Consider the following 14459-nt stretch of genomic DNA (forward strand, 5'->3'; position numbering starts at 1 on the left):
CTTCTGTGTCCTTTGATGTAATCTCATTAGTCCTTGGTAACTTTTGTCTCTGGCACAAGATATTCTAGGCTCATCTTGTACATTTCCTGCCCCAAACCCGGAATCAGTTATTTTCCTTCCATACCTTATACACAGGAAACTATCTAATGCCTCCCACCTTCAACATGGTAGATCTCAGAATGTTTTTGTTTCCATGACACACCAATTCTGCAATTAGAGGTTCTAAAGATGCGTAATAAAGAAGGTATTTCTCTTCCAAGCCCATGGCTGAAAGGTTGTTAATAAGAGCACTGAAGGGCGATAAAAGCACTAAAATTGTTACCTTAAATGGAAAGAACATGACAAAGATGCCCTCAATGTTAGAAAAACTGCCTGGCTTGAAGACTCTAGACCTTCAGAACAACCGAATCCCCAGAGTGTGCCCAGAGATAAGCACCTTGACCCAGGTGAGGAACAGCATTATCTTTTTCAATTGAGGATGGAAAATAGGAAGAGAGAAAAGAGTTGAGAAAACAAGAAGCCTTCAATCTCTGGAGACTTAGCTCCCTGAAGACTTAAAGTGGATGGTTGCTGGAAAGGGATCAGCAGGTTTTCTCCCTTAGTGAATTACATATGGTAGGGAGAGAAGATGTTTCAACTTATCCATGTGTTCTGTGACCCACATTTGGAATCAGAGGGTTAGGTCTCTGCCACACTCATCTTTCTGGAGGCTGTCATCTGGAAAGGGGTTGGGAGCCTGGATCTACTTGTCTACCTTGGGGGTTCCATCTGGAAGTGGGTTTGAGGATCCTGGCGATGCTGTTCACCCTAGGGACTATCCTGAAGCTTTTGCATATGGAATGAGATATTTCTGATGTAAGAAAGGAGTTCTTTTCAATCTCCTAGAGCAGGCTGAACATTGAAATGGAGTGTTGGCAGGAAATGGGAAGGAGGGAACATTCATTTCTTCTGAAGTAGTCTTTAAAAGAAGGTTAGTATTTTAAATAAAGAATATCCTTAAAGAGCAACAGAATGAATCCCAGATGCTTGTGTTAAACATTTCTGCTGAACAATGTGAAACTCCAGCTGCTAAAATCTTGAGGTTGGGAGAAGGCAAGGGATATTAACTTTGCAGTTTTCTTTTTCTTCACTTCTAAACTGTCATCAGTGCTGCAACAACCTTATAACCAGCCAAGTCACTGTAGTTCATTACTCTTGAGTTCAGAGTTATATAAAAAAAAAACAAAAACAAAAAAACAAAACTATTTTCTTACCTTCACCAACCTCATTTCCTCTTAGGTTTACCAAAATTATTTGAGTTTGTAGTCTGTGGCCATATCTTTCCAAGAAATACGGTAATACTCAAAAAATCCCCCTTTAATAATAGCTTCCAAAAGTGCATTTGTAGAACAGATTTGGACTTTTTCTTCCCTGAATTTTATTTATTTATTTTTATACAGCAGGTTCTTATTAGTTATCTATTTTATACATATTAGTATATATATGTCAATCCCAATCTCCCACCACCACCACCACCCACTGCTTTCCCCCTTTGGTGTCCATAAGTTTGTTCTCTACATCTGTGTCTCTATTTCTGCCTTGCAAACCAGTTCACCATTACCATTTTTCTAGATTCCACATATACACGTTAATATATGATATTTGTTTTTCTCTTTCTGACTTACTTCACTCTGTATGACAGTCTCTACATCCATCCACGTCTCTACAAATGACCCAATTTCATTCCTTTTTATGGCTGAGTAATATTCCACTGTATATATGTACCACATCTTTATCCATTCATCTATTGATAGGCATTTAGGTTGCTTCCATGACCTGGCTATTGTAAATAGTGCTGCAATGAACATTGGGGTGCATGTGTCTTTTTGAATTATGTTTTTCTCAGGTTATATGCTCAGGGGTGGGATTGCTGGGTCATATGGTAGTTCTATTTTTAGTTTTTAAAGGAACTTCCATACTGTTCTACACAGTGGCTGTATTGGTTTACATTCCCATTAACAGTGCAAGAGGGTTCCCTTTTCTCCACACTGTCTCCAGCAATTAGTTTTACTAGATTTTTTGGTGATGGCCATTCTGACCTGTGTGAGGTGATACCTCATTGTAGTTTTGATTTGCATTTCTCTAAATATTAGTGATGTTGAGCAGCTTTTCATGTGCCTCTTGGGCATCTATATGTCTTCTTTGGAGAAATGTCTATTTAGGTCTTCTGCCCATTGTTTGATTGGGTTGTTTGTTTTTTTTGATATTGAGCAATGTGAGCTATTTATTTACTTTGGAGGTTAATCCTTTGTCTGTTGATTCATTAGCAAATATTTTCTCCCATTCTGAAGGTTGTATTTTCATATTGTTTATGGTTTTCTTTGCTGTGCAAAGCTTTTAAGTTTTATTAGGTCCCATTTGTTTATTTTTGTTTTTATTTCTGTTACCCTAGGCAGTGGGTCAAAAAAGATCTTGCATGATTTATGTCAAAGAGTGTTCTTCCTATGTTTTCCTCTAAGAGTTTTATAGTGTCCAGTCTTACATTTAGGTCTTACATTTAGGTCATTTTGAGTTTATTTTTGTGTACAGTGTTAGGGAGTGTTCTAATTTCATTCTTTCACATGTAGCTGTCCAGTTTTCCCAGCACCAATTATTGAAGAGACTGTCCTTTCTCCATTGTATATGCTTGCCTGCTTTGTCATAGATTAGTTGACCATAGGTGCATGGGTTTATCTCTGGGCTTTCTATCCTGTTCCATTGATCTATATTTCTGTTTTTGTACTGGTACCATATTGTCTTGATTACTGTAGCTTTGCAGTATAGTCTGAAGTCAGGGAGCCTGAGTCCTCCAGCTCCATTTTGTTCCCTCAAGATTGCTTTGGCTATTTGGAGTCTTTTCTGTCTCCATACAATCTTCAAGATATTTTTGTTCTAGTTCTGTAAAAAATGCCATTGGTAATTTGATAGGGATTGCACTGAAACTGTAGATTGCTTTGGGTAGAATAGTCATTTTCACAATATTGATTCTTCTAATCTAAGAGCATGGTATATCTCTCCATCTGTTTGTGTCATCTTTGATTTCTTTCATCAGTGTCTTATAGTTTTCTGAGTACAGGTCTTTTACCTCCTTAGGTAGGTTTATTCCTAGGTATTTTATTCTTTTTGCTGCAGTGGTGCATGGGATTGTTTCCTTAATTTCTCTTTCTGATCTTTCTTGGTTAGTGTATAGGAATGCATGAGATTTCTGTGCATTAATTTTGTATCCTGAAACTTTACCACATTCATTAATTATCTCTAGTAGTTTTCTGATGGCATCTTTAGGATTCTCTATGTATAGTATCATGTCATCTGAAAACAGTGACAGTTTTACTTCTTCTTTTCCAATTTGTATTCCTTTTATTTCTTTTTCTTTTCTGATTGCCGTGGCTAGGAGTTCCAAAACTATGTTGAATAATACTGGTAAGAGTGGACATCCTTGAGATATGGACTTTTCTAATGAGACAGAGGAGTTTCTTTGCAAAGGAATTTAAAATTTGACTGAACCAAGAGCCAATTCTCCACCTCTGCTTGAATTTTTTTTCCATTAAAATAACAGTGCATTGTTTTAAGAAAATCAAATAATATAAACGGTTTATAATAAAAAATAACTCTCTTCTGTTCCACTCCCCCTCACCCACAGTTTTGACCTTTATTTATAACCACTTTTAATTCTTTTGTTTTCTTGATTTGTCCATTTTCGATATCATGCTTCTTCATCTTCCAAATATATTTGTATTAATATGTTTAGTTTCTCCATAGTTATCTTTTGAATTTAATATTATTACACCTTTGTTTATTTTTTAAGTTAATTTTTATTGGAGTATAGTTGATTTACAATGTTGTATTATTTTCTGCTGACAGCAAAGTTAATCAGATATACACATGCCCACTCTTTTTTAGATTCTTTTCCCATCTAGGTAATTACAGAGTATCAAGTAGAGTTCCCTGTGCTATACTGTAGGTTTTTATTTCTTATCTGTTTTACATATAGTAGTGTGTATGTGTCAGTCCCAATCTCCCAACCTTTGTTTCTTTTTTCATCAACTACAATCTCTTTTTATTCCCCACTTAGTAAGATGGCAATGTTGGCATCTGTAATCCACTTTCAGCTCTCCTTCCCTCTTCCTCTTCACAAATTATAAACTTCTTACTTTTATGAGATGTATAGTATTTAGAATCTATTCAGTTATCACCATGATTAAATCTTTGTCTCATGGAGAATTCTAAAACGTATACTGTTAATAAGTAAATATCATTTATATGGAACCAATTAATGTACTATGATTATACTTTCTTCCTCATATACCATTTTTGTTCCCTTGAAGTTTCTAATTGTCTTTCACTTATTCCTGTGCCTTTTGCCTTTATCATGGCCTCATTTTATTTTAAACGTGATCATATTACATACCCTATCAAACGTGCTTTTTCCTTGAGTAACTTCCTTCCAGGAGCCTCTGTCTTCCTGCCCCAATTTAAGCTGATTACTATCTAGGTTTGCTGGATACTGTCAGCCCGGATATCCCTTTGCGGCTCCAGAATTGGACCCACTGTTTCCTGGAACCATGTTTTCCCTCTTTTTTGTTTTACTCACTTACTTTGTAGAAATAACTCTCCAGATAGCACCCTAGTCTAGATATGTGGTAATTAAATTTTTTGAACTCTTGCATATCTGAAAACATGTATCCTTCTCTCCTGTTTAATAGTCGTTTAGTAAAAAAGTTACAGATTGTAAAATATACTCCCTCAGGAAAAAAAGCCGAAGAGTCTGATCATTATAATTTTGTCTTCTTGTGGATACCCCATTACTCTCCTCCTCATCATTTGACTATTTAGAAGAGACCCTAAATTTTGACTTCCCAATTCAATTTCCTTAAACAGGGTGTTGGCACAGCTCAGCCCTTATTTTGAAAGAAGAAGTCACGTTTTACTTTTAAAGAATTCAACTGATTAGAAACTAGGCTTCTTGTGGTCTATCTTTAAAGTGCTTTACAAGTCAGACTCGGGCTAATGGCATTATTGTTTCACTGCTATGAACTAGCAATTTTTTTCATGTAGACTTTCTAATGTTGTGGAGTTTTGAAAAAAATCTGTTTTCCCTTTATAATGGGAGTTCTAGAAGCATCTTGAATAAAATGTGCTAGAAACACTCAAAAGATGGATAGAGATTATTTACACAGTTCAGAAATGCTGCTCATTCTCCCAGCTGCTAATAGAAAGGGAAGACAAAACTTTCAGAAAAGAGAGAGCTTAGAGAGCGGCAAAGAGCCCTGGAAGATTGTCTGCAAGTCCTGGTACTTCAACCTTTTCAGCCACTCACCAACTAAACAAGATATTTAATCTCACTGGGCCTCAATTTCTGCCTTCATTTATTCAAAGCCACACTTAAGTATTGAGCACCATCTGTGTCTCAGGTAATTTGGCAATTAAAAGAAAAAACAAATGAAAATACCTGCCTTCATGGAGCTATGTTCTAGTCAGAAGAGATGCAAGAAAGAAACATGCAAAACAAGTGGGATATGAGGTAGTATTAGTACTAAGGAGAAAAATATAGCAGATAAAGCAGGCAGGGTGCATTGTGGCATTCAGCTGAAATGCTGCCAAGTGTCCTTGTGGTCTTCATATCTTGGTGATACTTATGTCATACTTATGTCATGGTGATACATGATCATTCAAAGATGATCATGATTCTTGCTCTAACAATTTTCTATAAAATCCCCGAATGTGTTTTTTAAAAGTTAGTTTGAATTCTTTCTTGTGGTGCTACAGGTCGTGCTTTTAATAATGACTGAAACTCCCCCTATCTATTTTTTTTTTCCTTTTAGGTCTATACTGTGCTGGACTTTTGGTGTTAGTCTTTCTTTTATCATTATAGGAAGTCCAGTTTGCCCCCAATATACTGATTTTTTGGGTTATATTTGCCACAGAATGCACAGAATTAAAATAGTCTTGATATTTAACTTCCTAAAACAAAAGCAATACTTAGAAAATTTTTGCACTCACAAAATGGTATCAAATAGAATAACAGCATCCACCATACTCTGAGAGCTAGGCATAATGCTAGGAACTCTTTGTTCATTTTCAAGGAAGTTATAATTATCACTCTCATATGGTTAATAAAATTTATGATTCAGAAAAATTAAGTCATTTGCCAAGGTCAACCAGTGAATACAAGTATAAAATGCGGTCTCTTTTTTTTTTTTTTTTTTTGCGGTATGCGGGCCTCTCACTGTTGTGGCCTCTCCCATTGCGGAGCACAGGCTCCGGATGTGCAGGCTCAGTGGCCATGGCTCACGGGCCCAGCCACTCTGCAGCATCTCCGCCACTCTGTGGGATCTTCCCGGACTGGGGCACGAACCCGTGTCCCCTGCATCGGCAGGCGGACTCTTAACCACTGCGCCACCAGGGAAGTCCTGAGGTCTCTTTTGAGGTTATTTTCAGCTGTATTGTCTTATTATTCTATACACTTAGTGAAATTCACCAGGGTGTGTTGTTCAATTTATAGTTCCTAAAAACAAAACTTGGATTGCCTAAAGGTGGCAGGTTTGAACAATACATGAATTGTTCCCACTCTCCATTTGTTTACTATCCATTCTTTTGACAAATATTTACCATTCATCTTCTTGTGTCTATGGCGGTCCTGAGGACACAGATGTGAAAAAAAAGTAAGGTCTTTGTCTTCATTTGGGAATTAAATTAAATGTTAACATATGTAAGCTCAATGCCTGACATTGAAACTTTGAAATAAATTAGAGTTGCTATTGTGGTCTAACTAGTAACAATGATAAAATGGAAGGAGATTCTTTAGAGAATACAGATTCTATTCTTTTTTTCTTTGCTAATTTGACTAATGAAACTGGAAATTTTCAGTCACTTCTAATGACATGAAAAAAATGGATTAATGTCCTATAATTTATGGTGAATGCATTTGGCCTAGGACTAATGAAGTGCTGGTATATCAACAATTTTCAAAGATGCACTTTATTATAACTCTTGAGGGTGGAGACCTTGTCTTGTCCCTAGTGATCATGATAGGTTTAAAATCTCCAAAGAAACAAATAGCCATGATCTCTAATTGTGTACAACATTGTTGACATGCATCATAAAGTCCAATGGTAGTACAGCAATGTTCACCTTAAGTGGTTCACACATGTAGCTGCCCAGGACAAAGATGTGGTCTGCCATAGCTTTTTATTTGACCGTAAACAATTGACAGTAAACAAAGGCAACTCTAAGCAGAGTTGGGTAGTTTGTAAATTGTTATTGCGTCCCTAGTCTCTCCTTTTCATACTTTTACTGTCCTTTTGGATGACTCCCTAACCCAATCACCCCCCTCCCTTACTCCTTCCCTCCCTCCCTCCCCTCCTGCCTTCCTTCTTTTCTATGTTTAACAAATAGTTATTGTGCCTGCTAGGAGTAAACTAGCAGTCTGCTAGATGCTGATAATACAAAAAAGAATGAAAACATCATGTGTCCCTACTCTCAGGTTTAGTGGGGAAAGGTAATCAAATATACAAATATATGTAAAATTATAATTGTGAAAAGTGTCATGAAGAAGAATTATATTGTGTTATGAGGAGTTGTAGTCAGAGAAATCAGGGAAGGTAGACCTGAGAAGTGCAACTGAGGTAAGATCTGAAGGATGGGAGTTATACAGAGGAACACAAGAGGAAAAGCATATGCAGCAACTTTCCCCATCTCTCCCTCCTTGGGCATTCTGGGTCTCACTAAGTCTGGCAGAACAGAAAGGATCTGACATCGTTTGTACTGTTTGTCAGCATCAAGCCTGTCCTTTCTCCTGTCCCATCCATTGGAAATGTGCTCTTCCTCCATCAAGTAGGTAATGCCTCCTGTTTTCTAAGCCTGGCTTTGCTATAAAAACAGGGCTTTCTTATACTTGTTTATTGCATCCTGTCCTGGCACACAGGCACCTAGTGAATTCATTCTACACTACTTTCATTCCTCCTTTGCCTCTGCTTGTATGCCCAAGCTTGCATTAAGCCTCTTGAACCCCTACTGGAACTTTTGCTTCTTCCTCTAGCTGTCAGATGTCTAGAAGAGCCCCAACCCTGTTCTATCACTTGCCAACTGAGCACATAATCTCTCTGTGCCTCCCTTGATTTATCTCATATATAGTGTCTTAACCATGTTGGTTACTCAGAAAATTTTAGCCTCTACCCCGACTCAAACATACAAATGCGTAGTTCTTCCAAACACTTGAAAGTTTTACATTTTACTTGAATGAGTTTTGTGTTGCAATTCCCCTTTTCCAATATTTGGAACTCTTATACTTGCTTCTTTAGTCTTTCCTTCAGAAGATTCTGACAGGATGCTAAAGGGTAATGCCTTGTTAATGCTTCTGCTGTGAATGCCAGAGATTCCTTGTAATACTGTTGAGTAGGAAGTGCCAATTTCATGACACTGGGATTAATTTTGGGCTCTAAGGGAGCAGGTCTTAGAGGTCACAGGGATTCTCTAGAGATTAGTTGGACCTTGAAACTATTTCCAATGAAACTATAATTGTTTTGAGAAATCTGACTTGATGTATTGGGTTGGCCAAACAGCTCTTTCATTTTTTTTTTTTTTTCTGTAAGGTGACTCTAGTAGCACTTAGTTGTCTTTAACTTCATTCAAAACAACTTTGTTAGACTGTATTGTGACAGCTGTAATATCAGCGTGCATTAAAAAAAAATACTTATCAAAATTGGTGAATTTTTACCCTCAGAATGGGAGAAAATATTTGCAAACGAATCAATGGACAAAGGATTAATCTCCAAAATATATAAACAGCTCATGCAGCTCAATATTAAAAAAAACCAAATAACCCAATCAAAAAATGGGCAGAAGACCTAAATAGACATTTCCCCAAAGAAGACATACAGATGTCCAAGAGGCACATGAAAAGCTGCTCAACATCACTAATTATTAGGGAAATGCAAATCAAAACTACAATGAGGTATCACCTAACACCGGTTAGAATGGGCATCATCAGAAAATCTACAAACAACGAATGTTGGAGAGGGTGTGGAGAAAAGGGAATCCTCCTGCACTGTTAGTGGGAATGTAAATTGATACAGCCACTATGGAGAACAGTATGGAGGTTCCTTAAAAAAACTAAAAATAGAATTACCATATGACCCAGCAATCCCACTACTGGGCATATACCCAGAGAAAACCATAATTGTAAAAGAGTCATGTACCACAATGTTCATTGCAGCACTATTTACAATAGCCAGGTCATAGAAGCAACCATCGACAGACGAATAGATAAAGAAGATGTGGTACATATATACAATGGAATATTACTCAGCCATAAAAGGAATGAAATCGGAGCATTTGTAGAGACGTGGATGGACCTAGAGACTGTCATACAGAGTGAAGTAAGTCAGAAAGAGAAAAACAAATATCGTATATTAACGCATATATGTGGAATCTAGAAAAATGGTACAGATGAACTGGTTTGCAAGGCAGAAATAGAGACACAGATGTAGAGAACAAATGTATGGACATCAAAGGGGGAAAGCGGGGGTGGGGTGGTCGTGGTGGTGGTGGTGGGATGAATTGGGAGATTGGGATTGACATATATACACTAATATGTATAAAATAGATAAGTAATAAGAAAGTACTCTATACAAATATTAAATTAAATTTTAAAAATCGGTGAATTTTTGTATAGCTATTTTAATATTGAAGATGGAAGAAAAAAGCAACATTTTCAGCATAGTATGCTTTATTATTTCAAGAAAGGTAAAAATGAAACTGAAACACAAAAAAAGAAGTGTATGGTGAAGGTGATGTGACTGATCAAATGTGTCAAAAGTGGTTTGGTGAAGTTTCATGCTGGAGATTTCTTGATGATGCTCCACAGTCAGGTAGACTAGTTGAAGTTGATAGTGATCAAATCAAGACATTAATTGAGAACACTCAATGTTAAACAACATGGGAGATAGCCGACATACTCAAAATATCCAAATCAAGCGTTGAAGATCATTTGCACCAGCTTGGTTATGTTAATTGCTTTGATGTTTGGTTTCCACATAAGCAAAAACAACCTTCTTGACCATATTTTTGCATGCGATTTTCTACTTAAACATAACGAAAATATTCCGTTTTTAAAACAAATTGTGACGGGCGATGAAAAGTGGATACTATACAATAATGTGGAAAGGAAGAGATCGTGGGGCAAGTGAGATGAACCACCATCAACCACACCAAAGGCTGGTCTTCATCCAAAGAAGGTGATGTTGTGTATATGGTGGGATTGGAAGGGAGTCCTCTATTATGAGCTCCTTCCGGAAAACCAAACAAGTAATTCCAAGAACTGCTCCAAATTAGACCAACTGAAAGCAGCACTTGATGAAAAGCATCTGGAATTAGTAAACAGAAAATGCATAATCTTCCATCAGGAAACACAAGACTGCATGTGTCTTTGATGACCAGGCAAGAACTATTACAGCTTGGCTGGGAAGTTCTGATTCATCCGCTGTATTCACCAGTTATTGCACCTTCGGATTTCCATTTATTTCAGTCTTTACAAAATTCCTCTTATGGGAAAAAATTCAATTCCCTGGAGGACTGTAAAAGGTACCTGGAACAGTTCTTTGCTCAAAAAGATAAAAAAAAAGTTTTGGGAAGATGGAATTATGAAGTTGCCTGAAAAATGGAAGAAGGTAGTGGAATAAAACGATGAATATGTTGTTCAGTAAAGTGCTTGGTGAAAATGACAAATGTCTTTTATTTTTACTTAAAAACCGAAGGAACTTTTTGGCCAACCCAATATTAAGAATTAAGAAGTTACTGAAAAATTAGGGCTTCCCTGGTGGCGCAGTGGTTGAGAGTCCACCTGCCGATGCAGGGGACACGGGTTCGTGACCCAGTCCGGGAGGATCCCACATGCCGCGGAGTGGCTGGGCCCGTGAGCCATGGCCACTGAGCCTTCGCGTCCGGAGCCTGTGCTTCACAACGGGAGGGGCCACAGCAGTGAGAGGCCCGCGTACTGCAAAGAAGAAAAAAAGTTACTGAAAAATAATAGTTTTGAAATTAGCCAAGTTATTCAAATAAATTCTTTCAGGACCAGCTGGACTCAGAAGATGCATTTGGCAATTGTACTGCACTGCAGTGCTAGATTCCTAAAAAAAACGGTATTTATAAGAATAAGCATGTAGAAAACAAACTATGATTACCAGGGGGGAGGGGGGGAGGGATAAATTGGGAGATTAGGATTGACATATGCACACTACTATATATAAAATAGATAACAGGGAACTCTACTCAATACTCTGTAATGGCCTATATGGGAAAAGAATCTAAAAACGAGTGGATGTACATATATGTATAAGATTCACTTTGCTGTACACATGAAACTAACACAACATTGTAAATCAACTATACTCCAATAAAAGTTTTTAAAAAAATTGTCCATTAAAAAAAAAAAGAATTAGCAGAGTGAGCCCTAATGCTGCTCTGTCCCACATACCTTGGCCATATACATAACTAATTAAAAAATGTAAAAGTCTTATTTTTCTTTTATTAATTTGATTCAATTATTATTTTTTTTAACTAGTTTACAGAATGTGACACTGTGTTATATACTATTTAGGTACAGTGAATGGAAATATTCCCTGTCTTTTAAGGAACTTAAGGATTAATATTTCAAATACCAACTCAAACATATTTGTACATGTTACAGGTGAATGATTTAATAGTTTGTTCCAAAATGGTATCACCAAGCCATAATTTATTTTAGAAAGACTTCCCGATAAAAATGGACATTTGAGCTGGTATTTTTTACATAAAAAAAAATATCCAAGTTAGTCATGGAAATCATTTTAAAAATCAAAAAAGTAATTGAAAGATATAATAAATAGCATAGAGTTTTCTAGTGATAATTAATAGCTACAAGCACAGCATAATTAAATGTTAGGATAGGTTGCCTGGCTCAAGTTCTAGGCATCACATTGAATTGATTATAGGGGTTATTGAGAATGAGCAGATGGTTAGAATAAAGAAGGCATGCAGCCCATTAGAAGAAAGTGAATCCAGCTGGGTAGATTGGCAGTGACTGAGCTCAATAGATACTTGATTTTGAAAAAAGACAAATGATATGGAGCCATAATGAGTATCTTCATAGTTTGAACCATTAGCTTATTAAAGAAATGATCTAAGCAGACAGCATTCAACTAATATTTATTGAACAGCTATTGTATTCCAGACACTGTTTTTTTGTATGCTGGATGAATTACAGAGACCCTATCATTGCAAAATTTCCAAAGTTATAGTAAAGGTAAGATATATACATGAGTCACTATAATACACAGCAGAAGATAATAACTGGTCATAGAAAGTACACAGTGTTATGCAACAACAAAAGGAGGATGGCTTCCAGGAGAAGGTGATATATGACAAGGGGGAGCATTAAACACAGAAATCCATTATAATAATTGGAGAACCAAGGTATAGTGATAGTTTAATGGAAAGAGGATCCTGAGCACATTATCACTGTAGAAATAATTTTAAAAAATCCAGCAAAATTAACTGATTAACAGAAAGTCATTATTCCTGTGGCCAACAGAATAACAGAGGTAATTTTCTCTTTCCTGAAAATGTCATTCATAAGTGGCTGTGAATTTAGAAATCTTTGAAAAAGAGTTAGAAATCATTAAGAAAACAGGTTTAAAAATTGAAAACTGAGTCGAAGTGTCAACATATATACTATATGAAGCATTCCTAACATCATGTATGCCTAACATCTTGTTCCATGGTCTTCTCCTGAGTCTAAAAGATTATAGTTAGCATTTCATAATATGCACTATTTGCCAGGTACTTCATTATATTGTCTCTAATCCTTAAGGCAGCCCTGAAAAGTTGATGCTAGTATCTCCATTTAAAAAAAAAAAGAGACAGGAATTTGAGTGACTTTCTTGAGATCCCATAGTGAGTACATTGCATAGCAGATGGTCTCCAAAGCGTGTGCTTTTGCCTATTGCAAAATACTGACTAAATGGTATAACCCACAGAACAAGAATATTTAAAATGAGAAATCCATATATTGCATACAATTCTATTGTGTGTGTTAATGGGTGTATGTGTGTATGAATGAATGTATATATTATGTGCATATATATGGTCATTCTGAGCAACAATAAATTCTTTTTATAAATAGTTAAAAGTAAATAGTGTAATGTAGAAATTAGGAGTATAGGCCATTTAGTGAAGCTATGTTATTTCACCATAAATCACAGCCTGTACCTCAGATCCCTTTTCTGTAAATTAGGGGTACCTTGAAGTCCACCTGAGGCAATGTACAAGGTTGCATGGCACAGTATTTGGCACATATTATATTCTATTTAGATGTTAGTCATTAGTATTAATAAGTTAATCAGTATTTTTTCTTCTCAAACTTATTTTTTATTAGTTTCTGCTTTATAACAAAGTGAATCAGTCATACATATACATCTGTTCCCATATCCCTTCCCTCATGCATCTCCCTCCCTCACACCCTCCCTATCCCACCCCTCCAGGCGGTCACAAAGCACCGAGCTGATCTCCCTGTGCTCTGCGGCTGCTTCCCACTATCTATCTACCTTAAGTTTGGTAGTGTATATATGTCCATGCCTCTCTTTCGCTTTGTCACAGCTTACCCTTCCCCCTCCTCATATCCTCAAGTCCATTCTCAAGTAGGTCTGTGTCTTTATTCCCGTTTTACCCCTAGGTTCTTCATGACATTTTTTTTTTTAAATTCCGTATATATGTGTTAGCATACGGTATTTGTCTTTCTCTTTCTGACTTACTTCACTCTGTATGACAGACTCTAGGTCTATCCACCTCATTACAAATAGCTCAGTTTCGTTTCTTTTTATGGCTGAGTAATATTCCATTGTATATATGTGCCACATCTTCTTTATCCATTCATCCGATGATGGACACTTAGGTTGTTTCCAGCTCCGGGCTATTGTGAATAGAGCTGCAATGAACATTTTGGTACATGTCTCTTTTTGAATTATGGTTTTCTCAGGGTTTATGCCTAGTAGTGGGATTGCTGGGTCATATGGTAGTTCTATTTTTAGTTTTTTAAGGAACCTCCATACTGTTCTCCATAGTGGCTGTACCAATTCATATTCCCACCAGCAGTGCAAGAGTGTTCCCTTTTCTCCACACCCTCTCCAGCATTTATTGTTTCTAGATTTCTTGATGATGGCCATTCTGGCTGGTGTGAGACGATATCTCATTGTAGTTTGGATTTGCATTTCTCTAATGATTAATGATGTTGAGCATTCTTTCATGTGTTTGTTGGCAGTCTGTATATCTTCTTTGGAGAAATGCCTATTTAAGTCTTCTGCCCATTTTTGGATTAGGTTGTTTGTTTTTTTGCTATTGAGCTGCATGAGCTGTTTATAAATTTTGGAGATTAATCCTTTGTCAGTTGCTTCATTTGCAAATATTTT

The 14459-nt window shown here is 36.7% G+C and overlaps 1 protein-coding gene across 3 annotated transcripts in view; it reads left to right on the forward strand.

The window, feature by feature from the left end:
• Nucleotides 1–263: 263 nt before the first annotated feature.
• Nucleotides 264–14459, forward strand: part of LRRC69 (leucine rich repeat containing 69) — a gene marked incomplete at its 5' end in the record, with an annotated part of 117778 nt that continues 103582 nt past the window's right edge. For all 3 annotated transcript variants that reach the window (XM_081258807.1, XM_081258806.1, XM_081258808.1), the window contains one exon: nt 264–446. In XM_081258807.1, coding sequence (XP_081114933.1) covers nt 264–446 — 183 coding nt within the window. The remainder of the gene's footprint in view (nt 447–14459) is intronic.

This window comes from Mesoplodon bidens (genome assembly GCF_964165515.1).
Source record: "Mesoplodon bidens genome assembly, chromosome: 16".
Classification (NCBI taxonomy): Eukaryota; Metazoa; Chordata; class Mammalia; order Artiodactyla; family Ziphiidae; genus Mesoplodon; species Mesoplodon bidens.